A 25711-nucleotide genomic window follows, 5' to 3' on the forward strand; every position below is an offset into this window, starting at 1 on the left:
ATAATTCAGTGGACTAAGTGCCTGCTAAGGCAGGTGCAGGGACCGAGGTTCCGGCCCCAGCACCACATAACACACCGGACCCGCCCCCGGGTATTCTGAGCCAGCCACCAAAACCAGGCATAGCCTGTAATCCCAGCCCTTGGATTACAAGAGGATCACTAAGAGTCCAAGCTGCGCAGTAAGATGCTTTGCCAAACAAAAAGATTATTAAAGTTATTACACAAAAGTTGTATCAAATGTCAAGAACATATGTTATACCTTCATAATAATATCAACTCTAGCAGATATGGCTCATTTTCAAGAGCTTAACTGTTTTTAATAAGCAATTAATATTTCTTACTCTTTGGAAAAACTGATGGATAGGTTAAGCCTTAATTTTGGGGTTGTTTTGTTTTGTTTTGTTTTTGGTGTGTGTTTAGTACAGGGTCTCATTATGTCAATGGGGCTTGCAGGGGTCCTCCTGTTTACAGCCTCCCAAGTGCTGGGATTACAGGTGTGCACCACCACGCCCAGTCTCAATGACCATCTCAGTGTGCTCCAGGGGCAGGGCTGGCACCGCAGGCCTGGGGATCGAACTCCCAGCCCCTGTGTCTGCCTTAACAGTCACTTTAGTCCATTGAGCTGTTTGTCTGGCCCTGTGAAAGACATTATAGTCCTGTAATAGGATATGAAGAAACACTCTCCTTGGCCAAATGCAGCCCAAGAGGATCAGAAGTATATTTACCTCTATTTTCCTCCAAGTTGAAACATTGAGCCCTTTCATTTTTTGAGTGTGAAACGGTTGTCAATCCACCATGGTGGGAGTGCTGAAAGCAGTCGTTGGTTACAAATCTCTCCATCATGATCTGCATGCCAAATCTGTGTTAATCCCAACGCACACAACTAGAACGAAGCAATATTCCGTAGCAGGCAAGAACACAGGATCTGAAGCTGGACTGCCTGAGACTGCTGGTGCTTACCATGCTTTGTGACTCATTTTCTTCACCTGCATGACAGCAATAGTATCTACACATGTTATCATTAATATACGAGGAGCCCCAAGAAAATGCCTGGCATACGTGAAACCAGCATCGTTATAAGTTATGCTCAAAACTATGAAAATTATTGCTGACATTCCCAGTGGTCTATAATTATCTGTTGGGATTTTAAATTTAGAGACAAAGGCTTAAGGAGGCAGATTTGATGTGGACTTGACCTGTGACTCAAGATTCTCATGGCGGAGTCAGAGAGAGATATCTGTTCCAACAAGCACAGTGTCTCTTTTGTCTTAAATTCTATTTCATTGTTACAACTTAAAGCCATGTGCAGAACCTATCTGTATGTTTCATATACAGGCCAGATGTCTCCTTAATCAATTTAAGAATGCTATAATTTTGCGGAACACTAGATAGTGATTCATGGCAGGACGAGGGACAGGGAGGACTCACACCACCAGGGTACTTGGAAAGTTTAGATGAGTTAGGGATGTTCAACCTCAGAACATATGTAGAGGCTGTGCGGAGTTGTAATGTCTTAAAAGGTGTCAAGTCCAAGAGATGAGGCATCTATCATGAGGCCACGAAAGACAGAACTAAGTGGGCTTTTAGGGTAGGCGTTGCGATGAAGATGCATGCTGGCATAATATCGTGGAGAATTTTTCTCTACAGTCCAAGTAATGTGGAGATAAAAGAGGCTACGCTGTGATCTGCTGACCACTGAAGGCTCACTACAGAAATCTGACCACCAGAACTTTGGGGAAAGAAATGAACATTTGCATTGGACCCAGATCTCTTACCTTCTACCTAGATGCATAGTCCCCAAGGAGAAAACCTGTCCCAGACTGTTTTGTAGATTATGCCTTTTGGTCCAAATGTCCTGAGTTATGCGACCTTTCCATATACCTGTAGGTGATGTTAGAGGCGAGACAAAGTCAGAGAGCAGGGTTCTAGTGAACTGCTTTCTCTGGGACCTTCGGGTAGTCTCCTCAGCTGCCTCCTATGTGTTATGGTTTGTGTCTAGTTGTCCCCCCAAAGCCTCATACAGTCATGGGGTGAGGACTTCTAGAGTTTGTGTTAACTCATGATCCACTGGGATTATGTGTGATCCGAGGCTGGGATTATGGGTTTTAGTACTGCTGGGATTACCCATAGGTGGGTAAGTACTGGGAAGTACACATAGGTATGAGTACTTTTCCTACCCTGGGGCAGGTAATTTGCATTACAATGTAAGGTGGGAAGAGAAGCTAGCTGCTTGAGCTGCTGCTACCCCTCCCTTGTGCTCTTGCTCTTTGCCACCACCATGAAAGGTTGCTTTCTGCTCTGTGCTGCTCTGCGTTGGACCCAGCTGAGTATGGACTGAAGCCTCCAGTAACTGTGAGCTAAACAAACCTTTCCTTCCTTCATTTTGAGTGTCGGGTATTTGTCCCAACAAGAGAGAAGAGTAACTAAGACACTATGAAATCCTGTCTCGCTGCCTTTACAAAGTCGAGTGGTGACTGTACAACGCTATTGATCAACTCGGGTGGTCCTGTGGCTGCTGCTGACAGTACAGATCGATCGGCTGCCTCTCCTGTGTTGGTGTTTTTAGGAGGAGCAGAGAATTCCTTTGTTTCTCCTAATGATCCCTCTTCTTTTCCTTGCCACAGGCCGCTGTGCTCGCTGTGGGGAGAATGTGGTTGGGGAAGGCACGGGATGCACTGCCATGGATCAGGTCTTCCACGTGGACTGCTTCACCTGCATCATCTGCAGCAACAAGCTCCGAGGGCAGCCCTTCTATGCTGTGGAGAAGAAAGCATACTGCGAGCCCTGCTACATTGTAAGTTCTTCTGCTTGTCTCCCTCCAGGGCTTTGTCTCCTTTGGCCAAATGCCAGGCACTCCAGAGGGTGCCGCGAGCTGATTTAACCAGGTGTCAAATGTGTGTTTGTGTGCAAGTTGACATATCGTGATGTTCCCCTCTATTTCCAAGTCATAGGAAGCTGACAAGAGCATTGGGGTAAGGTTCCTTTTGATAAGCGCCTCTGCTGGGAAGATCACCCGCCTCTGCCCTTCAAGCATGGACAGTAGCTACAAGCTAACATTTTCCTCTCTCAGGGATCGGAAGGCTTTCCAAGGAGTAGAGAAGGCTTTCCAAGGAGTAGAGCGTACCTTTGGTTCAATTCTACCCTGCATTTGAAATCTAAGTACGTTTTAGGGAAACTTTGTGGTCTCTGGATGTGTCGGCACTCTTCCAAACACCTGGAAGAACCACATTCTGTCTTACCATTTTCTCTGGGACATTGGATCAGTCTTGTCTGTTCAGAGTGTTTCTTTAGTAACCTCCTTACCTAATGAGATTGCCGTGATGTGAAGAAGCCCTTTATTGCAGAGCCCCTTAAAGAGAAATTAATATGAGTGCTGATTGAGCTAAGGGCAGTTATTTTCTTCTGTAAAATAAAGAAAACTCTGTTGTAATAATACAGTTGGTGACTAAAAAAATTATCAGTCACATTAGCTTAGCTTTTTGTGTGTATGTGGAGCCAGGTACTGAACTCAGGCCCTTGCGCTTGCCAAGCAAGCATTTATTCTATTGAGCTATCTCCCCGGCCCTAGCTTAGCTTTTTTGTAGGCTTATTTAATTTACTGAGCTATCCTCAGAGGAAGTTGATGAGTAAGTACAAATATTTAAAATTTGAAGTACATTTCTTTGTGATCTGTCTGCATGATTTTGATCTGCCTAGAAAATCAATATGGAGAGTAGCACGTTTTTGCAAATCAACAAAGGAGCCATGGTTTCTCCCATAGTCCCGAGATGCCCCAACCTAAAAAGAAGCTTTCGGCATGGTGCACTGGGGTCAGCACTGTGTAGATTTGGAAAATTCAGCTTAGCTTCCTTGGTGTCATCCCCTAGCCTGGATGTCTAGCTCTCTGTAACTCTGGGGCTTATAGTATACACCTCCCATTCCTGAAGATGAAGATTTGACTAGGGTTAGACATGGTTTTGCATTTTTAACTTCAGTTGTATTTCATTTTTCTTTCAAAAGCAATGCAAACATGTTATTACATCATTATGAAGCATATATTATTAAAGTTATTAAGTTGGGGAATATATATATATATATATATATATATATATAGAGAGAGAGAGAGAGAGAGAGAGAGAGAGAGACTGTGCATTTGCTTAATTTGTGCTTATAAAGTAAGAACACCAAAAAGATGGAGAGGCGGACAGTGACTTCTTACATTCTGACCTTAGTGTCCGAGCCAGCGCTGCACTTGGTATGTAGACTTGTAGACCTGCACACCTACTGCACAAACACTACGTGGCCTAATGCCTACCCCACTACCTGGTGTACATAAAATGTATAGCCAAGCACAATGAAGTCCTTTATTGTCAAAGGGGCAATTATATATAGTAGAAGAGTATAGAAAACAAGAGCTTGTAACTTTAGCACGTATGTCAGTAGCCAAGCTTTGATGTTATTGGAAAAAGAAAGGCACCGCATGGCTCCCCTCTGACATGGTGGGATGGACTGCATGAACTGTCGCTCGCAGTGACCTAGGACTGCGACTCCAAGATTGCGCCCTGCTGTGACCTCTGTCAAAGATATGGCAGAGATGCCTGCAGAAATACCAAGAGCTGCTTAGCAATTACAGACTGCTGGGGGGGGGGGCACGCTGTGTGTGTGTGTGTGTGTGTGTGTGTGTATCTTGTCTCTGTGTTGCATCCCCTCTTGCTGATTTTTGCTACTTTGGTGATGCTTTTGTGCCAGCCTTCTAAAGCTACTCTGATTATCACCTCTTGGCCAAAACTTTTATGTATATTAGAAACCCAGATAACACTGTGAGGGGAACATGAGCTTCACTTTGTTTCTTTTATGTATTTAGTACAGCGTCTACAGGGTCTCACTACACAGATTGGACTCTAGCCATCTTCCTGTTTTCAGCCTCCCAAGTACTAGGATTACAGGCATGCACCACCTCTCCCAATCTCAGTCACTGTCTCAGTGCGCCCTGGGGGTGGGGCCGGCGTGGCACACCGGGAGTCGAACCCTGGTCCCTGTGCTGTACCTAAGCAGGCGCTTTAGTCTGCTGAGCTGGCTGGCTGGCCCTTCACTTTGGTTTGGTCACTTAATGCTTTGTCTCCTTCAGAAAGACACTGGGTTTTCCGAAGCTCTACTTTGATCATCTGTATGAGATGATGTGTGGGTATGTTTTCTGATAACTCCTGAAGTTGAAATGAAGTGAGCTTTTAGAGTACATTGCAGGGGCCAGGGAGATAGTTCAGTAGAATAAGCACTTGCCTGGCAAGCGCAGGGTCCTGAGTTCAGTCCCTGGTACCGCAGAAAGAAAAGAAAGAACATTACTCAGGAACAGCAATGGAGAAAACATTATTGTGTGATGAACTTTAGGAAGATATTTAGGCCTTTTTACTATCTCTGAATGTGAGTCTTATACATGTGGTAAGACTCTGGGCTTTTTAGAGGGATGCCTCACCGCTCAAATATATCCATTTTATAAAAATGGAATGTTTAAAGTAGGTGGGCTGATTTTGACCTCCATCTCAGAGGAAGATATCTAACTGTTCAGACTGCTTCCACCTCTGCCTTCGCTGCCCGCTGCTGCGTTGCTGGTAGGGAGAAAACCCATCAGATGTTTAACTACATGCCGGGGAGAGCTGGAGGAGTTCATGTTCTGAAATGCCTACTGCCTTTTTTACTTCTGCACTTTCTACGAACATTTCGTGGAGACTTGCTTTCATGAGATCTGTCCATGGTAATTCAAAATGCATCTTAACTCTTCAGAATTCACTAAAACTGCGTTCAAGGACCCCTGTGCATTACTGATTGCAAGTCCAGCACGCAGCCCTCATTCACCCTCAGATGAACACATCAGCACTGCCATTTCCTTTAAACTTTTCTTAGGTCCAAAAAGATGCACACTAACAGTATAAAGAAGCCAAGCAAAGAGGGAGAATAAGACAAAACAAATTTCTCTTGAAGACAGCTTTTGCATGAGGATGAACCTAGAGTTGCTGTTTGTTTCTACAAATGAAAAGGGTTAGAACAGGAAGCCTTTTCTGTGTGACCCAGCAAAGCTGCCTCTTGTTACTGATGTCTAAAGGTGTCCAAAAGGTGTTCTGGACAAGGCAGAGAAAGCCCAGCCACTGTTCAAGAGTCAGGATTCATGTAAATTTGTTTCATTATTGAAATAAGAATATTGGAGATTGAAGTCAGTGGCTCAGTGAATTATTTCTGTGTGAAGACCATCAAAGTTTGACCAGCCTAGGGCCAGCCAAATAGCTCAGCGGATTAAAGCGCCTGCTTAGGCAGACACAGGGGCTAGGAGTTTGATCCCCGGGCCTGCCATGCCGGCCCTGCCCCTGGGGCACGCTGAGACTGTGATTGAGATTGGGCGTGGTAGCGCATGCCTGTAATTCCAGCTCTTGGGAGGCTCTAAACTGGCAGATCACTTTGAGTCCAATCAATGCAGTGAGACCCTGTACACCCTGTCCTAAATACAAAAAAAAAAAGTTTGACCAACCAGTTCCACTCTGATTGCAGTACTCAAACCAATCTAATATAAATTATGCTACGGAAGTAGCTCAGTGGTCCGAGCGCCAGCCTGACAAGCACAAGACCTGGGTTTGATCCCCAACAACACATGTTGTGCTGGCCCCACCTGCGAGCTACAGAGTGAGACCCTCTATCAGGTACATAAATTTAAACTTATCACAAACCACATTTATTTCTGTCTAAATTGTGTATTGATAAATCTAAGATTTTATTTACATTGACTGTTTACATAACTTACAGGCAAAATGTGCCAGTAAAATCTCCAGATTTTATTACATGCTTCTTAATATGTGATTACTGTATTAAGAAAGGTATTAAGGTATATTAATAAAGGTATTAAATATATTTGTAATATATTTCTTGAATTTAGAAAGCCTTATATGCAGCTGTGATTGAACAAATTTGATTCAGCGTGGCATTGTAATTCTCTTTATACATATTTTGTTTTCTGTTTTCTATTTATTAACCTAATATAAGTAAGTATGTAGCTTTCCACTGGTAGCAACCTTCAGGCTTAGTTTTTCATCCATTTAGGTTTACATTATGTTTACACACGACATTTTAAAACCATTTGTCCCTCCAAAAGTACTAGATATTTTTCAATATTTGACATTATAACTAATATGCTTACAGAAAACTCAAGTTTTAATTTTTTTTAGGATTACCTCCTTAGAAAAATTCTTTGCCATATATTTCCAAATCAAGTGTGACACAATTCCGAAGGCTTCTGCTTTACCTTATTATATTTCTTCAGAAAGACTTTTCCAGTTGCCGAGACCATCAGCATTAATTGAATCACATATTAAACTGTACCCTGTTACTCATTGGAGAAGTTTACTTATGTTTATTTTGTGGCTGATTTAATGTGTACTATGTCATAGTTGTTTTCACTTGTGTTGATATAATTATTAACAAATCCAAAGAGCTCCTTTTCTACTTTGGTGAAACATCTTTTGAAAGCTTAGTTTTGATTCTTCTTATACTTCCAAATAAATGAGTAAACTAAAATAAAAAGCACTCAATCTCTCCTGGGAGGTAAATGACAGGTAAGAACCTATTTTTTCCTTTTCCTAGCTCTCCTGAGATGGCCTGTAGACCGTTTAACCTCTGAGTACCAATGTCCTCCTGTATTGACGATAACCCATTTCTTCCCTATCTTCAAAGAAAGGAAATGCACTAGTGTGATATTTTGTATAGTGTATATACAATTTACTGTATAATAAGGGCTTAATCTCCTGTTGGGTTTTTTCCTGGGCATTACGTGGTGCAATGGCGAAATCATTTGAGTGTGGAGTCATAGCTTCCTTTGCTAATACTGAACTTGCTTGACCTCACAGGACTATAAGGCCCTATCTGAAGAGGGTCATGTTTGCATAAAACAATTCTTACATCGCTTTCAGAATGAAGCATCAGTGCCTCCCGCTTCTGTGTCCATCTGCCCTCCATGAGACAAACTTAGTCATCAGTGTAACTTTAGCAAAGAGTTGCTGCTTTCTTCTCAGTACGACTGGGGAGTCTGGACCTAGGGATGGGCCACATCAGAGAGTCACAGCAAAAGTCTGTTTATGAAATGGCAGCCAAGGCTCTTTCCCTAAATCAGGGCGCTCTGCAGGGTGGATGGAAGCCAGCTCCTCCCTCTCTGACAGTGGAAGTTGGTGAGGCATTTTTATTAGAGTTGAAATACTACTGGTTATAGACTTCTGGAACCAGACGGCCAATTCCAGAGGAGACTAAACAGCCTGAGACGCCCCAACGTGGCACATTAGCGACCCACATGTTAGCACCCTTTCTTTCTCCTACGTTGCTAAGTGACTACACTTAAAACAGCCTTAACTTTTCAGCTTCCATTAAGAAGTAGGTTTCTGTCCCATTTCAGGAAAGCTGTCCTTTCATATACTCAAGTTCTCCTAATAAAATGTTTTAAAAGCAATTATAGCCAGTGCCTTACGTGGGTGTTGGGAAAGAAACCAGGAGTTGGGCTAAATCTAAAAACTCAGCATGCACTTCCCTCCTCTTAGATGCACATGTCTGCCCCACCATCTGCAAGGCTTGCCTCCTTCCTGTCTCTCCTCTTATGTCACACATCATGGCACACACACACACACACACACACACACACAGAGATGCTCGTGTGCACACTTTCTTCTTGATGTTTCATCACCATCCCCTCAGCACTCTCCCAGGAAGGGGAAGGGTTTCAACAAAGAGAAAAAGATGCCAAATACTGTCCTTCCAAGTTTAACCAGATTGTCTCTTTCATTTGCACGGCTCCTGAGGGTCTCCTTTGCACGACACTGTAAATATTTAGACCTGGCGATACACAACGTGTGGATTCTGAGTCCCACTAGACAGTGCTGCGCAGAAGTTTTCAAACTGGAAGACTAAATTCAGATTTGGGGCAGGGCTTCCAAATTGCTCCATGTTGCTCGATCCGTGCTCTCATCCAGCAATTAATATTCAGCTTTCTAAAGACGCTGACATCCTGTTAGCCAGACCAGATAGCAGCCATGTAGTTGAATTTCAAGTTATTATGATATAATTGATCGCAGTAATAGAGTACAAGTAAATGAACTTAAAGAGCTAAAAGACAATACAAAAATTCAACATAGATGAAGACTGAATTTATTAAAAGAAAAATTATTGACAAGTTAAAAAAATACTAGAAATTTTAGGCCCAGGAGATGGTTCTTTGTAAAGAGCAGTTAAAAGTGTTAAAAATCAATTGAAAAAAAAAAAAAAAAGAAAGAAAGAAAAAAGAAAAAAAATCAATTGAAAAACAAAAATATGCAGAATATTACAAGTGGAAAAGCAGCTCCTGCCATGCTTAGGACATGTAGAACATGTTTTTAAATTATTGCACTTACAATTTTATAAAAAGGAGTCATTTTCTCAGCAAATCTTAAATACACAGAAAAAGAAAAAAAAAAAAAAAACTTGAGTAACCGCCTATAAACAGGGTGGAAGTGGGGGCAGCTACCTAAAAAGACACAGAAATTTTCACTAGCAGGATTTTTCCTATCTTCTAAGGACAAATATTTTCTGCACAATTCAGCTGATATAGCCCACTAAAACAGAAGCAGTTTTCCCCATCTTTTTAGGAAACTAGCGTGTTTCTCCTGGTGGTACCAATTTAGTCTGCCCCCAAAAAGAAAATGCTATGCTGACTTAACTCTCAGAAATGCAGAAATCCCAAACTCAGTGCTAGTAACCTGAACAGTACATGATGAAGCATTTCACGTTGCTCTATCATGGGAACTTCGGGAAGTTGGGTTTCTTTTAGGCCAGTCCGTATATTGATGTAGCCAACTGCAGTGAGAAGTGATCATCTCCACAGTTGCTTTTCACTGAAAGTGCATTCATTAAATTGATTATACATTCTTGTTGAAAATAAAACGTTGGAATAACACAACACAAGCTCTACATAGAAAAAAAAAAGGTACAGGTTTATCAGGATAAAGTTATGACTGGACATATTTCTCTCTAGGTCTAAAATCAAAATCACTTCTGTGATATTGATACTGTTCTTAACATTCTATGCTTTTTAATGTAATATTGGAAGCAAAGGAAAAGTTAGGTCGATATGCTTCAACTTATATACTATTTCAGCACATATAAAAATAAGAATAATGGTTTAGATCCACGTACCTGCTGGATAATACAGCATCAGAAATTTTGTTTAAATTCTTTGTGTTCTTCTTTCTGTTCGCATTTCCAAAACTTTCATACAGATATAGCAGTTGCTCTAAATCTATTTAATACGTATCTCTAAGCACTATTTACAGGGATATTTACATGTGGTGTTCATAATTTTAAATAAATGCCATTGTATCATTTATATTTTCCTGAGACTTTCTCACTCAAATGTTTAAGATACATAAATATTTATAGATAGTGTGACAACTCTTCTAGAAATCTTGGGGGAAAATTGAAAATACTAGAATAAATAAAGCTTCATCAGCTAGCAATATAAAATTATGTTTTAGGAATTCTAAAAGGAAAAAAATACCTATGCAGAATGACAAAAAAAATACAAAATGTCTGGTTAAAACTTTGAAAGTATAAATGGATCCCCTGGCCTGCTTTGCTGGCCCCACCCCTGGGGCACGCTGAGATGGCAATTGAGACTGGGAATGGTGGCGCACTACTGTAATCCCAGCTCTTGGGAGGCTGTAAACAGGAGAATCACTACGAGTCCTATCTAGTAATGAGACCCTGAACATCCTGTAGACTCTTCCCTAAAATACAAAATAAATGAATAAATGAATTTTAAAAATGATAAAATTTTAAAAAGAAAATATAAATGATCTAAGTAAAGAATGCTGTAAAATTTTTCCAACACTAGCTAACGCATGCGTAAGATGACTTAGGGATTGAATCACTATTACAGCATCCCTGTTAGGACCCTATTATTCTACAGTAGCCAGAAGTTTTCAACAGGGAAATGGAGTTAAGGTCCTGCCCTTTCCTCAGAGTACTTATTCAGCCCCTTCTTCACATAGCCCCCAGCTATAGGCTGGTGTTTGTTTCAGCTCAGAACAGCCCTGAAGGCTCCCAAGCAGCTCACTGGTGAGGAAGGTGAAATGCAGACCCTGGAGTAGTTTGCCTGGAGCAACATAGGGCACTAACTGTGTAAAGCTTCCCCCCATCCCCACCTCCCCTGTTTCCTAACCCAAACTATATTGACTGCTGTTGTCATAGAATGAGAATGCTTTTTAGGGGCCAGAAGGAACCTTAGAAATTCAGTAATGTCATTTTATAGCTGAGAAAGCTAAAACCCAAGGAAGCTGACTGATTCGCCTGAGGTTATATGGTTTATTAATGGCAGGGGCAGGAATAGAAACCATGATCCTTGATGATGCCTTCAAAGAACTGCTTTCTTTGGGGACTAACATGAAGAATTTTAACCATATGTGGCTACAGATCCAGGGAGACATTCTTAGAAAATGTTGGCTTCGGGAGACTTTGGTTGAGAGCGTAAATTAGGACAATGTTTACTTCAGCTCTAACCAGAATGAAGGGTCTCGAATTTCCAGGTTAAATGCCTCTGAAACTTTATGCTAGAACCTTCCTGCTGCCCTAGTTTGTTTATTTTTAAATCAAGCATGAACTCACCGCTCGATGTTTGCCAGAGTTTAGATGAATGTCAGCATCAGGCTGCTGGAATAATGGTTTAAGATTATTTAATCCCATTACTTATACACTTCATTAGGCTGAGTGAATTGTTGGCGGTGGTTCAGTAAACTTCCTACTTCAGAGATAAAAGGATGGAAAAAGCATAGAGAAGGAGCTTATTCCTTGCTTTCTTTCATATTTATCTTCTATCTCTTGATGGGGAAAGGAAGGATAAGTAGATAGCTATAGCATGGAATTTGTTAGTGGGCCTTTTGAAGCGATCAGTATCCTCAGAAGAAGGACCTATGGCCTTGTAATTCCTATTAGATAACATAGGAATGAGGCAGAAGGGCTCACACATGCGTGTGCGTGCGTGCATATATGAGAGAGAGAGAGACAGACAGACAGACACAGACCGACAGACTGACAGAAAGAGAAGAGACAGGAGAGAGAGAGAGAGAGCGCGCCATAAATGTCAAGCTTAAAATGAAACCTGAAAACTAAGCTCCGGGATCCTAAGTAAGATCTTCAGGCTTTCACTTACAGGATTTGGTCTGAGGCAAATTATGTAAAGACAGGCCACGCCTATTCAAATCTTACCCACCTTGTCTAGCTGCTGTTCTGTAGCCGCCCATTTCTTGGCACTTCCCCAGGGAGAGAAAGAAAGCACCAGGGAGAGAAAGAAAGCACCGTTCCTCACCTCATGTGCTCACGTGGCTACACAAGGCTTCCCAGACAACAGGGCTGAGCGGAAAACACATCAAAGGCTTTGTCTGTGAAATCCACATGGGAGAGTTTTCTGTGACTTGATTTACCAAATGAGGAAGCATTCGCGTTGCTGCTGGCTTCAGAGCTGCTGAAATCTGAGGGATGGCAAGACGTGAGATGTGGAAGCTTGATTTTCTCTACATCTGTTGGAGGTCACATGCTTTGCAGTCGCCCTGAAGGCCTTAGTACTAAAGTAAAGTTCCAGATACCCCTCCCAACTTCTGCACAACAGGGCAGGGACTTGGACCTCTCACAAGGCAGAAGGTGGGCGTGCAGAATTCGTGTGCACGGTGAAGTTGGAGGTCCATGTGTCTTCACTTCTCAGCCTAACTCGTGCAAGCAATGGCTCCAAACAGTTTTCCACTGCTTTCATTCTTTCTGTAATAGTTGCCCGAGCGGTGACATCTGACGTTTCCCTCTCTTGGCTTAGGCTGTTGCCTGCCTTGTGCCTTTCCCCATGTTTATCCTCTAAAAATTGAAACCAGCCATCCTTAAAACACTTTGCTGAATCTTCTTCAATTAGAGATAACCTTTCCTGATCCTATAGGGTTTTGCTTCCATTTCTCTCGTAGGATTCGGCCTAACTACAACTGATCTTATGAAGTAAGTTGTTGGAGTCCTTAACACGTGACTGGTTGAACTCCTCCTCAAAGAGGTCTCATTTGGTTCCCCTGTGTCTTCTGTGGTGCTTCTCAGGAAGGGAGGCTATCATTGTTTTTATGGTCACAGGGCACCAGAAGGTGACCTGGTTCTACTGGCGACGCCACTGTCTCCTCACACTGGTTGGCTCATGCATGCTTTGCTGGGCCTTTAGAGCACCCTGGACTAGAAACTGTGAGTACAGGAAAGAAGAAAGCTAGGGTCCCGGAGCCTATGATCACAGTTATTGTTGAAACTTAAATATAAAGGATGAGGGGAGAGAGATGAGAGAGAAGCCAGTTGTCCAGCTTCCAGCCACAGAATTATCCTGAGAGCCATAGCAATCACTCGAGGTCGGCACGCACACTCCCCTCACTCGCAGAGGTAGCCAAGGAATTTGCGTGGAGCCCTCTGATGATCTGATGACTTTGAATGTGATAGGCTACCGCCCTGTCGAGGCCAGGCTGATAGGAATAACTAAATAAACACACAGATGCAGTGTGCTTCCTGGTTATCTTCATGAGCTCCCCACCCTGCAGCGCAGAGGATGCTGGCTGAGGCTGACGTCATTGGAAAAGCTAAAGCGGACCGTCTTTGTGAGCACCTCCTAGTGGCAAGGGCCTAGCAGAGTTCAAAGAACATTTCTCTTCTAATTGAGAAGTATCTAATAATTAGGTCTCCTACTTCTACGGGACAGGGAAACTAGGCATCAAGAGCAGGAAAAGCTTGCACGGGATGTCACAATCGGCTCAAGGCACTGAGAATTTGTTTTTGCTCTGAAATTGCTGATGTTTAATTTTTGAGATTATCAGATCTCCTCTAGCGCAGCTTTGGGAGATGTACTTATACTAGTGCTTATCAGTTTATAATATGGAGTTTCAATGTATGTATTCTGACACTTCCATTTCCCTCATTGCCTTTCCTTATTATCCCCTTCCACTTGGTTGTCTCCCTTTTATCTAGTTATAATAGACCTCATGCTAGCTCTTGTAGAGTCCAGGGAGATATGAGATACTTGTCCTTCTAATGACAGTCAGAACGTTGTTCTGCTTAGCATGACAATTGCCTGTTCTATCCATTTTCCTGAAGATTGTATAATTTGTTTATCATGGCTGCTGAATAATCCTCTACTCTTATCCATTTACCTGTTGATAGCTACCTGATCTGCTTCTGTATCTTAGATATTTTGAATTCTGCTACAATAAACATGAGTCTTGTAGAATCTCTATAGTTGGTTAACTTTAAATCCTAAGGGCATGTAACAAAGCACACCCTTAGGGTCAAGTAGTATCTCTGTTTTTCACTTTTTGAAGACGCCTCCTACAGGTACCTATGGTGGCTGTACTAATTTACATTCCCATCAGCAATGTGAAAGGGTTTCTTTTTACCCTGTATTCTTGTTAGCACCTATTTGTTTGGCTTTTTTGGTTGAATTTTTTTTTTTTTTTTGTATTTGTTTGTTTTTTTCTTGTAGATAATCATTGAACCTCAGATAGAACCTCAGTGTAATTTTTACTTGCATTTTCTTAATAGCTAAAGAGGTTGAAAATTTTTTTCAGACACTTGCAGGTGATTCTCACTTTTCTTTAGAAGTATCCGTTCAGTTCTTTTGCCTGTTTATTGCTTGGGCTATTTGAACTTATTTTAATATTAACTTTTTTGAGTTCTTTATGTATTCTTGATGCTAACCTTCCATCAGAAGTGTAGGTGGGACAGCTTTTCCTCCCACTCTGTAGGCTTGCTGGTCAATTGTTGCTTGCCTCGCTTTGTAAAAACTTTTAAGCCAGGCATGATGGTGCAGGCCTGTGGACCGTCACAGCACGTGGGAGGCTGAGGCAAGAGGGCTTCCACACTTTCCAGGCCAGCCTGGGTTCCTTGGTTACTTCAGGGGCAGTCTGAACTATACAGCAAGATCTTGCTTCAAAAAAAATTAAACAAGCAAAAAAACAAAACAACAACAACAAAAAAAAAACCCACAAAGCCCAAACAATAAATGCTGACAAGAATACAGGAGGCAAAGGAACCCTTTCCCACTGATGATGGCAATGTAAGTTATTGCTTGGCCCACTGGAATTCTGTTCAGGAAACCTTTTCACTGACTCCTAGGGTTTTACTTTCACCCTCTTCTAGCAGTTTCAAAGTTTCAGGTCTTTTACCCACATATTGGATCCACTTTAAATTGAGTTGGGAAAGGCTCTGAGAATTCTTGAAGGGATCTGAAAAACAGAAACATGATTTTGAATTGTATCCATTATTTTTGAAAAGATAATAAGCATCTTTCTCTGAAGTTATTTTTACTTTATAGCTCTTTAAGAATGTTAAAATGTATTTGAGGCTATTTAAATTAATATAGCTCATGGAACATGTTATTTGAAATGAAAATGAACTTTCTAAAATGTATTCTTTTTTAAGGATCTCTCTTCATTTACTTTTAGCTTCAAATTTTTTAAAGAGGGTTTAAAACAGTAAAAAATAAAATTAAAAAGATACACAGTTTTGCTAAACAAAATGATAAGAATTCAGCAATGGTTGTTACATTGCATGTTGTTATCTTCAAAGTAGTTGCTCAGATTACCAGATATAAGGATACAATATTGGTCAAAAATAAAATAAAATAAAACAAGCAAAAAAAAAAATGGGCTGGGAGGATAGCTCATTGGTCTAAGTGCCTGCCTGGCAAGCTCAGGTCCCCAGGTTCGAGTCCCAGTACCACAAGCAAGACCCTGTACCAAGTAAATAAACAAACAAATAAATAACTTCAAAAACAAAACATTAAAAGTTAATTTAAAAAATTGAACAGCTATTCCTTTCAATAGATCAGTAGCAATCAGCAGTGCCATACAGAAGTGAACTACTTTTAATTTATTTGAATGTAGGCAAAGAATCTAAATAGGTTCTATTATAAAGCAAAACAAGTATGGGAAGAGTTTTTCCCTGGAGTGGAAAGTACTGAGTGTGTTGGGGCCCAGAGAACAGCACTGGGAGAAGGAAATACAGGAGCATTTGGAGGAGATGCTCCTGCATTCCCAAATTCCCCTGAAGTGAAGGAAGCAATTCAGCCCCAAAATCTGCCAGAGGACGAAGGAGGAGGCTGGACTCAGGTGTTTCGGCCCATCTTCTTTGCCCCAACTTCATGTATTTATTGTTTTTCCACCTGCTGAGACAAATGTGAACTTTGGTTAACCCTTTTTACAAATTAATAAAGTCAAGGCTTTGAAAACCGTGGACTTTGACAGAAGATTAGGGGAGGACGTTGAGCCCCTGGACTCTTTAACTCTCAGCCTCTAACCTGCTCTTAAGTGAATCCACACTGCCAGATGGCCTCTCCCCATATAGAGCTTTTTTTAAAAAGCCAACGAGACTCCTTTTTGCATATTTCAAGTCCCAGTGTAGTTAGTTCTGTTTTGAAAATTCTGTATTCCCCTCTAGCTGAATACATGTGCTCCCTTCTCTGTATTTCCAGAGCCTTTTTCTGTACTTTGGTGTTAATATTTCCCCACTCTTTGAATCCTTTAGGTGGTAGCTAACTCACCCTTGTACAAAGAAACTGTGAGCTCCGTAGGAACAAACCCATTGCTTTCTGTTAGTTTCTTGTGTCTCTCCTCCTATGCACCCCAAAGTTACTCTGTGTTGCCCAAAACAGTTTCCGAAAGAAGCCCTCTTACCTTAAGGAGTATTTAATGCATTTACATTTAATGAATATGTTGGTGGGTTCTGACTTCCATAACAAAATACCATAGACTAGATTGTGTTCCTCAAACAGCAAGATGTTTATTTTCTCATAATTGGAGAGATTGGAAGCTCGAGGTCAGTGAGCCGGGATGCTGGGGCCTGGGGAGAATTCGCTTCCCGATTTGCAGATGGCCAGATAGGTGCTTCCTGTCTCACGTGGAGAGGTGATGCATGGTGCAGGCTCTCTGCTTTCTTTCCTCATGAGGGCACTACTAATCACCGTGAAGGCCCCACCCTTACGACCTTATCTAAACTCCCGAAGACCTCATTTCTAAACACTTTCACGTTTTGAAGTCAAGTTTTTCACATCTGAATTTAGAAGAGATTCCAAGTCATTATTCCTTGCAGTCATTTAAACCTTCAGACCATAGACCTATAAATGTGTATAAGCCATGGTTGATGGAATAAAAGTTAAACTGTCCTGTTTCTGGTTATAGAAGCCATTCTTTGGTTACTTAGAAGGTATTTATTGAGCATCCCATTGCCTTTAAAGAATTTGTTAAATATTCTGTGGGGTCCTGTTAACAGTCAAGCTCCAGTTCCTTTTCCCTTAACAATACTTTGATCTGCCAGCACTCAAGCGCTCATCTCTTTTGTTAAGAAAAAGAAAAAGCCTTGGTCCTTTTTTGTTTTTTGGTTTTTTTTTTTTTTTTTTTTGAAAGCAAGCAAGAGCAATTGCACATTCCTCTTAGATCATTAGGAAACTGGCACAGGTGGCAGGAAGCCAGACCGGCCTGAGTCTGGCTGGGCAGTGTCTAAGGGTCATTCCAGCAAAACTGCTGGAATAACTCTGTGTTCTCCCCTAGTCTTTTTTTTTTTTTTTTTTCAAAGTCTCTTTTGAAATTAACTCGTCATGAATGGATCAATAAGCCTCACCAACTTGCCAATGTACTTAAGAGGTGGCAGGTTAAGCATTGCTATTAATTAAGTTCCAAGTAAAAATGAAATGAAGAAGATTGGTTTTTGTGAGATCGTGCTGTCTGATTTTTCTCAAGGATGTCTCTGAGTTCTTGCAGAGTACATTTGGGGAAGGGACTGGAGGTGAGTGCGATCTCCATTGCCTTAGGGAGACGGAGCTTTTAGGCCTTTTGCAAATACTTAACCAAATTGGAAATCATCAGCCAATTTGTAGGAGACACTGAGGGAGGGGTCCCTTCTGGATGCACAGGAGTGTGCTCTGTTTAGACAAATCCAGAATAGCACAAGACTCAGGCTACGTGGTCACAGGGCTCTTAGATGAATCAGGAGGTTCTCGCCAGCAGACAAATACAACACGAGGCCAAGGCACCTGACTTGTCTGTGACACAGGCTCAGCATTAGCGAGAAGGTGTTGCTGCTTCATGGAGTCGGGGAAGGAGGCACCAGAATCGATAAAGACCTCTCAGAGGAGGCAGCATTTCACTCAGGCCTTGAATGTAGAGTCGGAAAATGGATTTTGGTGAGGGAGAAAGAGTGAACGAGAATTCCAGTTTCTAAATAATTATTACCCATTTTGTCTGCATGGCACCTTTCTAGATTAAAGGAAACTACTTCAGTCTCTCGATCAATAAGGATACATTCAGAACTACCTATCTGTTACTGTGGAGAAAATAGCATAGAAGAGGTTAAAAAAATAATGCCTTCTGGTTTGTAGGGGTTTTGGTGCAATGAATCTCAGACTTACCTTCCTCTGGTGGCATGCTCCTAGAATCCAATACAAAGGCCAAATTCTTTTGTTTGCAAACCACAAGAAAACCAGAGTTTAGGGAAAAGTGGCTTCGGAGCTGCCGTTCCTTTGTTGGTGAGGTGGACACTCTACTCAATACCCACGAAAGGATCCCAGTTCACTGCTGTGCAACTCAAGTTCATTTTGCTGATTGCATTGAGCGAAACTCAGCCTTCAAGGCTTGAAGATTTTCCACCCTTAGACCCGCTGTACTTCAGTAAATGAAGCCCAGTGAGGATCCAGCTTTTCCAAGTAAAGGCCCATGTAAGTTTCTAAATCTTACAGTTAGTTTATTATTTGGTATTCTTGGGAAACGTTAATTTGTTTCCCTGTTATGGTTCAAGAAGAGGATTGAGTGTCAAAATAAAAACTATTTTCTCTATACCCTCTGAAGGAATCACAGAATCTGATAAACTGGCAACAGACGGATTTACATAAGAAACATACAAATATAATGAGGTGGGGCACCTCAGTAAATGAAAGTGCGTACCTAAAAGCCTAGTAGGGGATGGGGAGATAGCTCAGTAGAATAAGTGCTTGCCTGGCAAGCACAAGGGCCTGAGTTCAATCCCAGGTAAAAAAAAAAAAAAAAAAAAAAAGCCTAGTGATATGTAGAAGCTCTTCTTAGGGGAAGGTAGAGAGAGATGTAGGCAACTTAGGAGAGAGTATGATTTGGGAGAAAGATGAATTGTCCCTGAGAGGAAGAAGGGATAGCCTGCCGTTAAGTTTGTCTCAACAAGCTCATGTCCTATAGAACAGTTCATCTTCCTAGCTGGTGAGCTTTCCAAGGAGGGGCCTCATGCCAGTGGTATTCTTACTCTGTTTCGTCAAATAAGGAAACCAGGAAAAGCCCCTTCCCTGTCCTTTGGGGGAGAAGAGCATGAGGCAAGAGTGTAAGAGGGCACAGAGCCCTGGGTTCTGAGATCTGCCAGTCTCCTGTAGCTCAGAGCCCTCATCATGCCAACGCAGCACCCCTGAGCTTTCCTTTTCTGAGCCTCAGCATTGGCGACTGTACTTAATAATCTCCCTGTTTTCCAGCTATGTTAATTATATATCCTTTAGCATTTAACACCTGTAGCAATTGCTTTGCATAATAATATCTTACTCTTAAACACATGTGCCCAAAGTCCGTTTATAGTTGTTTTTCATTTGCTGCTCACAACAATCCCACATAGCAGGTGTTCTTTCCTGAGTCGATAGGAAAGAACTGGCGCTCAGAGAAGGTAGGCAGGCGTTGGGACATGGAAACATGTCTCTGTGACTCCTGTTTTCTCACCACACATCCTGTTTTCTGACCTTTGCACATCAGCTGCTGGCCTAAATGGTTCAGTCCACTGAAGTCCACCAAAGGAATATTTATGGGGTATCCCTGTATTACATCACATACTTTAATGAACTCTAGATGTACAAAATCTTGAGACAGGGCTGGTGAGATGGCTCAGTGGTCTAAAGCACCTACTTAGAACAAGCTTAGCAAAGCACAGAGACCAAGGTTCAATCCCCCAGCACCACATGCCAGCCAGCCCCGCCCCCTGGTGGGCTGAGCTGGCCTTCCCATACACACACAAATAAATAAAATTTTTTAAAAAATCTTCAGACAGATATCTAATTTTTAAGAAACTTGATGGTTAAATGAAAGAACCAGATTGATGAGTCCGATGAGCCCCCCAATAAATAAAGTATAGTAGAAAAGATAACAGGAACAGGGAGATAGAACTTTTGCAAAAGGTAAGAAAGCAGAAGACCAGGGGAGGAAGGTGGAGAGCAGAGGAGTGTAGAAAGAAGTGATGTGAGTCCTGCGCCTGTACCAGCTCCCCGCCCCACCGAGAAAGGAAATCGCAACACACCACACACATGCACTCAGACAGGTAATGATTGAAAAATTAAAAACGGGCATCAGTGCCAGAGTTGGCACACACTACCTTTTGGTGTCATGGTCGGTGAAACAGTGAGAGACTAATTCTGTTGCAGTTCACCTAAATAGTGCAGGGTCCTGGCCTTCAAACTAAATGTTACTGTGGCACCCCTGTCTCTTTTCTGCATGCCTGAGGCTCCTTAATTGTCCTGATATTCTGTTAGTAGAGGTTGAAAGGTGCTGTGGTTCTCTCCTTGGACATCCATAACACAGAAAGGAGTTTCAGTTGGCCCTGAGGCCTGACAGACGTTATCAGATGAATTTGCCTTTTTTAAAGAAAATAAGTAACTTTACAATGAGCCAGTTTCTGAGTACTGACTTACTCAACAAAATGACAAGCTGTGTTTTAACTAGCTAATGCGCAACCATTTTTTTGCAATTTAGAGGACTTTCGCAGGAAGTCTTCTCAAGCTGATGAATTGTTACTTTCTGTAGGAGCTGTTAAAACAGCAAAACAGTCTTTTGCATTGGAAGACTAAAATCTTCTAATTATTGCAGCTTATCCTTGTCCCACTGATGTTCTAAGTGCTATCAAGTATCCCAACTATTTTCCGCCAATGAGGGATAGAGCTCAGGACAATTCAGAAGCACATCTGTGTTTTTAAATATGGGAAGTTCTTTCCTCGTGTGAAGTTATGATTGCATTTGTGAATTGTACACCCTTGGAATTCTGCTGAAGGAAGGCTGCATTCTTGGTTGCTTCCTTTGATTGTGCAGGACAGTTGGAATGTTCTGTAGCTCATTTATTTATTTCCCTTTTTCTGAAATCTTGCTGGCAAGCTCTGTAAACAAATATTATCTCTTGAAAATACTGGAAATAAAGTACAAATGCAGTTTTTTTTTCTCATTAATTGTCAGAAAGATGCCTTAATCCTTACATTCTGAGGTCCAGTTGGGCCAGCTCTGCAGAGCATCTGATCTCAGCGAAAGCCTTGGAGTGAGCAGCCTCTAGCAGAAGTTACCTTTTGGACCCAGCCTCTCAGCACTTGCTGGAAATGCCAGTGTACACAGTGAATCAGGAGGGAAATGAGCAAATCTGGCTGGATTACCAAGCACCCCGGCATGCTCCACGTACATTCACCACCTAAACACGTTCATGGCAAGCCAGGAGCCCTACAACGAAGCCAAGCTCCATTTACCTGGAGAGGATAGGCAATTTTACACCTGCCACAAAACTGCTTTTTTTTTTCAGAAAAGTTATGTAGATATTTTAAAGCAGACACTACAGCACTAATTTACCAACCAAGTGACAATTTAAATGAGATAAAAGATAACTATAATTGAAAGGATTTTTCTGAGTGTGGTAGGTGTGTGTGTGTGTGTGTGTGCGTTCCTGTGCGTGTAGGGTTGTGCTGCATTCAAGAGTAATTTTATGGAAAGTGTTGCCAGCATGGTATTTCAGATGCTCCACAATTTGAATTTAAACTACTCAATGTGATCATTAAGATTATTATGCATGTTTTCCAAAGAGCTTGAATTCAAATGACAACTTTAAAAAAAAAAAAAAGGATGCCCTTTAAAAATTGAAGAATGTTATTACACTTAGAGAAATTCCTGTACTTTGGAGCAATTTACCAACTCCCTTTCTCCCGCAATGTGCTCCAGAGATGAGGAGGTTGGAGGGCCTGCATGTCGCAGACACATTACACTGATAAACAGAAGTAAGATGAACTGTAAGGCGGGCCTTGTGGACAGTGAATGACTTCAGTACCTTTGACAATAGGGAGCGAGGATGGACGTGGCCTTGTATGGCGGAAGCCCAGAGCTGATGGCAGTCGAGGCATTGAGCATACACAGAGGCCTTCCGTACTCAGCACTTGTGCCTCTTGGTGCCCTTGACATAGCTGGGCCATGAAACACAGAAGTGTACTTTCACTCCGTGCAAGTTAATTAAATCAAGAATGCATCCCCGCAAAAAAAAAAAAAAAAAAAGAGGGATGCTTACTCAGTTTTCAGAAAGAGGTTTTTTTTTTTTTTTTTTCAAGGAATTTGGCAAAAATGATTTTGCAGTTGACCACTGTTTTTTTGTTTTAGACAAGTGCAGTTCCGGTGTCTCTAATTTACTAGGCTTCTCCTTGGTTTAACTCTCTAACAGATATACAGTTACTTTTTATTTTGAACAGAAATCTTACAAGTATCTATTTCTGGTTCTGAGAGAAAACAGCTAATACAGTTTCCATTTGACAGCCAGAAGTTCACAAACCCTCCTGAATTTTCTCCTGTTTTGCCTGAGTTCTAGTCTCTCTACCCCGTTTCTAGTCTGCCACCGTGTCAGGACCCTTGGGGATCCCAACCACTTCCTTCTGGATTGGTTCAGCGTGTAGACCCTTGTAAACCGTGCAGAATTTTCATTGGCTTGAAAAATGAAAGGGGCCTAATGAGACATGGAGACCTCATTCTAAAACAAATGAGAGCAATAACAACATAAGAAGATTCTGAGTTATTTTGTGTTTTAAAATTGAAGGAAAGTTTTATAACCTACCTCCCAAAGTAGGATAAAATGAGGTTGCACTTTAGGTCTTGTTCTTTTCGATCTATTTTAAGCAGAAATGAAATGAACTCCATGACATTTATCACTGTCTAACTTACACTATGTGTTTCATCTTCCTGAAGTGGTAATTTACTCATTCTCCGCTCCTTTAACGTTCTTAATGCAGGTGGTGTTTGTTAATTGTTGGGTTGAACAACATTAGCAGCTATGTAGTTCTTTCCAGTTTATAAAATACTTGCAACTTAAGTTTGAGCCTGGTGAGCGGATGTCATTCTTTTTATTTAAAAGAAAGAAAGAAAGAAAGAAAGAAAGAAAGAAAGAAAGAAAGAAAGAAAGAAAGAAAGAAGAAAGAAAGAGATGAGATGATCAAGTCTCAAAGGGCTGAGGGGATTTGCTCCAACACACGAACTAGGCAGGAGTGTCGCAGTTACCCTCTCACTGCCGAGACAGCAGCCCAGGCCACATCTCCAAGGAAGAGAGCTGCGGAGGCTCACGGTTTGTAGGGGCTGCGGTCCGCAGTTGGCTGGTCAGGGAGCAGGAAGTGGGCAGAGGTGAGAGATCGCATGGCTGGCCAGCAGGAAGTAGAGAGCCATCAAGGGAGGAGAAAGCAGGTGGATCACCCACCCCCCTCCCCGCAGGCTGTGCCCCACGTGACCCGCTCTGCACCCAGCCCTCAACTCCCAAATCCCTTTCAGCCTAATCCACCAATAAATGTCAATCACTTCTGGAAAGCCCCACCCATGAGTGCGTCAGACTGAGGGTGGAGACCTCCAGACAGGAACTGTAGCGGTGGGGTTCATAGGGCAAGTTCCGTGGCCCCAAACCCCTTCAAACAAGGGCACGTGTAAGTCAGCCGTCTGTCCTTCTTGGTGTCTGCCTGGATAGGCCATATCATTCAGTGGTTTGGGAGGACTATAAGGTCTGGTTGCTACACCCATCCGAGGTATTAAAGTGATTCCAGGGCCGGGGAGATGGCTCAGTGGAATAAGCACTTCCCTGGCAAGCGCAAGGGCCTGAGTTCAATCCCCGGTTCTGCAAAATAAATAAATAAATAAATAAATAATAATAATGATAATGATAATAATAAAAAAAATAAAGTGATTCCAGTACTTTGAAATCAAAGGCATTGTGGGAGCAGCCTGTCTCTAGAGCTTTGCAACCTCCATTATGCAAACCGAATGTGCTATGGCACTTGAGGATGAATAGTCTGTGGGACGCAGGACTGCGACCAGAGCCTCCTTTGTATCCAAATCAGTCACACAGCCTATTTCTGAATCCATTCCTTTGTCAGCTGAGTACCATGTCTCCATCAGAAGGCTCCAGAAAACTTACCTGTTGAATGAAGTGTCCAAACACAGCAGCTCCCGCCAGTAATCCCGGTATTGGGCAGCTGATTGCAGTCTTATATCCTACTCTGCAACGTCTTATCAGTTTTATCTTCTAACTCGAATTTTAACTGCAGCACGTGTGCTTTTTCTTGAGGGATGACATTCCCTTGTTCTTTGCCGTGAAAATGGGTCCATTTCCTTCAAATCTTACTGCCTGTCCATTACGGAATGCTGTGACTTCTCAGGTCCTTCACCCCACACACTGTTCTTCATCCTCCACTTCCCGCCTTCTTCCCTCCGACTGGCTTATTCTCAGAGCATCCAGCTGTGTTCTAGCGTGGCCCACATTTCCCTGCATTAATCCCGCGGCTCCCTGTAGGCTGCTGATTTCTCCGTTTCCTCACCTACCGTCCCGCCTTTTCTCCTCTGTTCCATCTCACCGATCCTGGCTTGACTACAGTAGCTGAAGACACTGACTTTCACACTGCGGAAAGCGTTTTCCGGCTGCAGTGCTCATGTCCCAGGACCTCTCGGCTGGGATGCGAAGAGTGGCCTTTTACCTTTGAAAATTCTCCCAACGTCCTGCGCGTGCCCAGCCTGCTGACTGCATATTTATTGACTCCTCAGTTTCCTTTGCTGGCTTGCACCCTCCTTCCCCATTGCTGATTTGTCCAGTTTTCCTGGACTCAGGTCTCCCTCTAATCATTCTCTTCGCTTCTCCAGCTTACCAGCTGCACACTGACTTGTTGCGAATGGGCACATGGATGGCATTGTTACCATTTTTGAACTCAGCCATGCTGATAGGTAGATAATGGTATCACATTACAATTTAGCTTGCATTTCCTTAATAGCTAATAATGTTAAGCCTCAGTGCCGGAGCAAAATAGTGCTGGAAATGGATCACTCATGCTTTGCAGGTGAAATGTAAAATGCTACAACCATTCTGGAGACCAATTTGGGAACTTCTTTTAAAACTAAACCTGCAACCCAGATATGACTCTGCATTTGTACTCCCAGGCATTTCTCCCAGAGAAACCAGGACATCTGTTTGCTCAAATATAGCAGCTATGTTGATAACAGCACCAACCTGGAAATCATCCAGACATCCTTTGACAGGCGACTGATTAAACTATAGTCCATTCTTAGCTGGAATACTACTCAGCAATCAAAAATATCTACGCACAGCAACTTCTCACGGGAGAATTGTGCTGAATGGGAAGGGCCAGTCCCTTTGTTTGTATAGTATATGATTCTTTGCACAACATTCCTTTAAGTTGCATCCTGGAATTGGGGAACAGATTAGTGATTGTCCCGCACTGGGGATGGGGAGAGGGAGGGCAGAGTCAAGGGCTGTGGTGAAGAGTAGATGTATTCACTTAAAGGGGCCATGGAAGGAATCATTGTGGTGACATACTTGGCTGTGTTGGCAGAGAGGTAAATCTAGGCAGGTGACAAGAGTGCATAAAACTGGGCTTGGGAGATACCTGGGCA

General features: G+C 42.2%; 1 protein-coding gene across 8 annotated transcripts in view; it reads left to right on the forward strand.

The window, feature by feature from the left end:
• The window catches only part of Lpp (LIM domain containing preferred translocation partner in lipoma), a 658136-nt gene that overhangs the window by 549597 nt on the left and 82828 nt on the right, over positions 1-25711 (forward strand). For all 8 annotated transcript variants that reach the window (XM_023700939.1, XM_023700942.1, XM_023700943.1 and 5 more), the window contains one exon: positions 2624-2793. In XM_023700939.1, the coding sequence (XP_023556707.1) occupies positions 2624-2793 (170 nt within the window). The remainder of the gene's footprint in view (positions 1-2623; positions 2794-25711) is intronic.

This window comes from Octodon degus, unplaced genomic scaffold, assembly GCF_000260255.1.
Source record: "Octodon degus isolate 3935 unplaced genomic scaffold, OctDeg1.0 scaffold00128, whole genome shotgun sequence".
Classification (NCBI taxonomy): Eukaryota; Metazoa; Chordata; class Mammalia; order Rodentia; family Octodontidae; genus Octodon; species Octodon degus.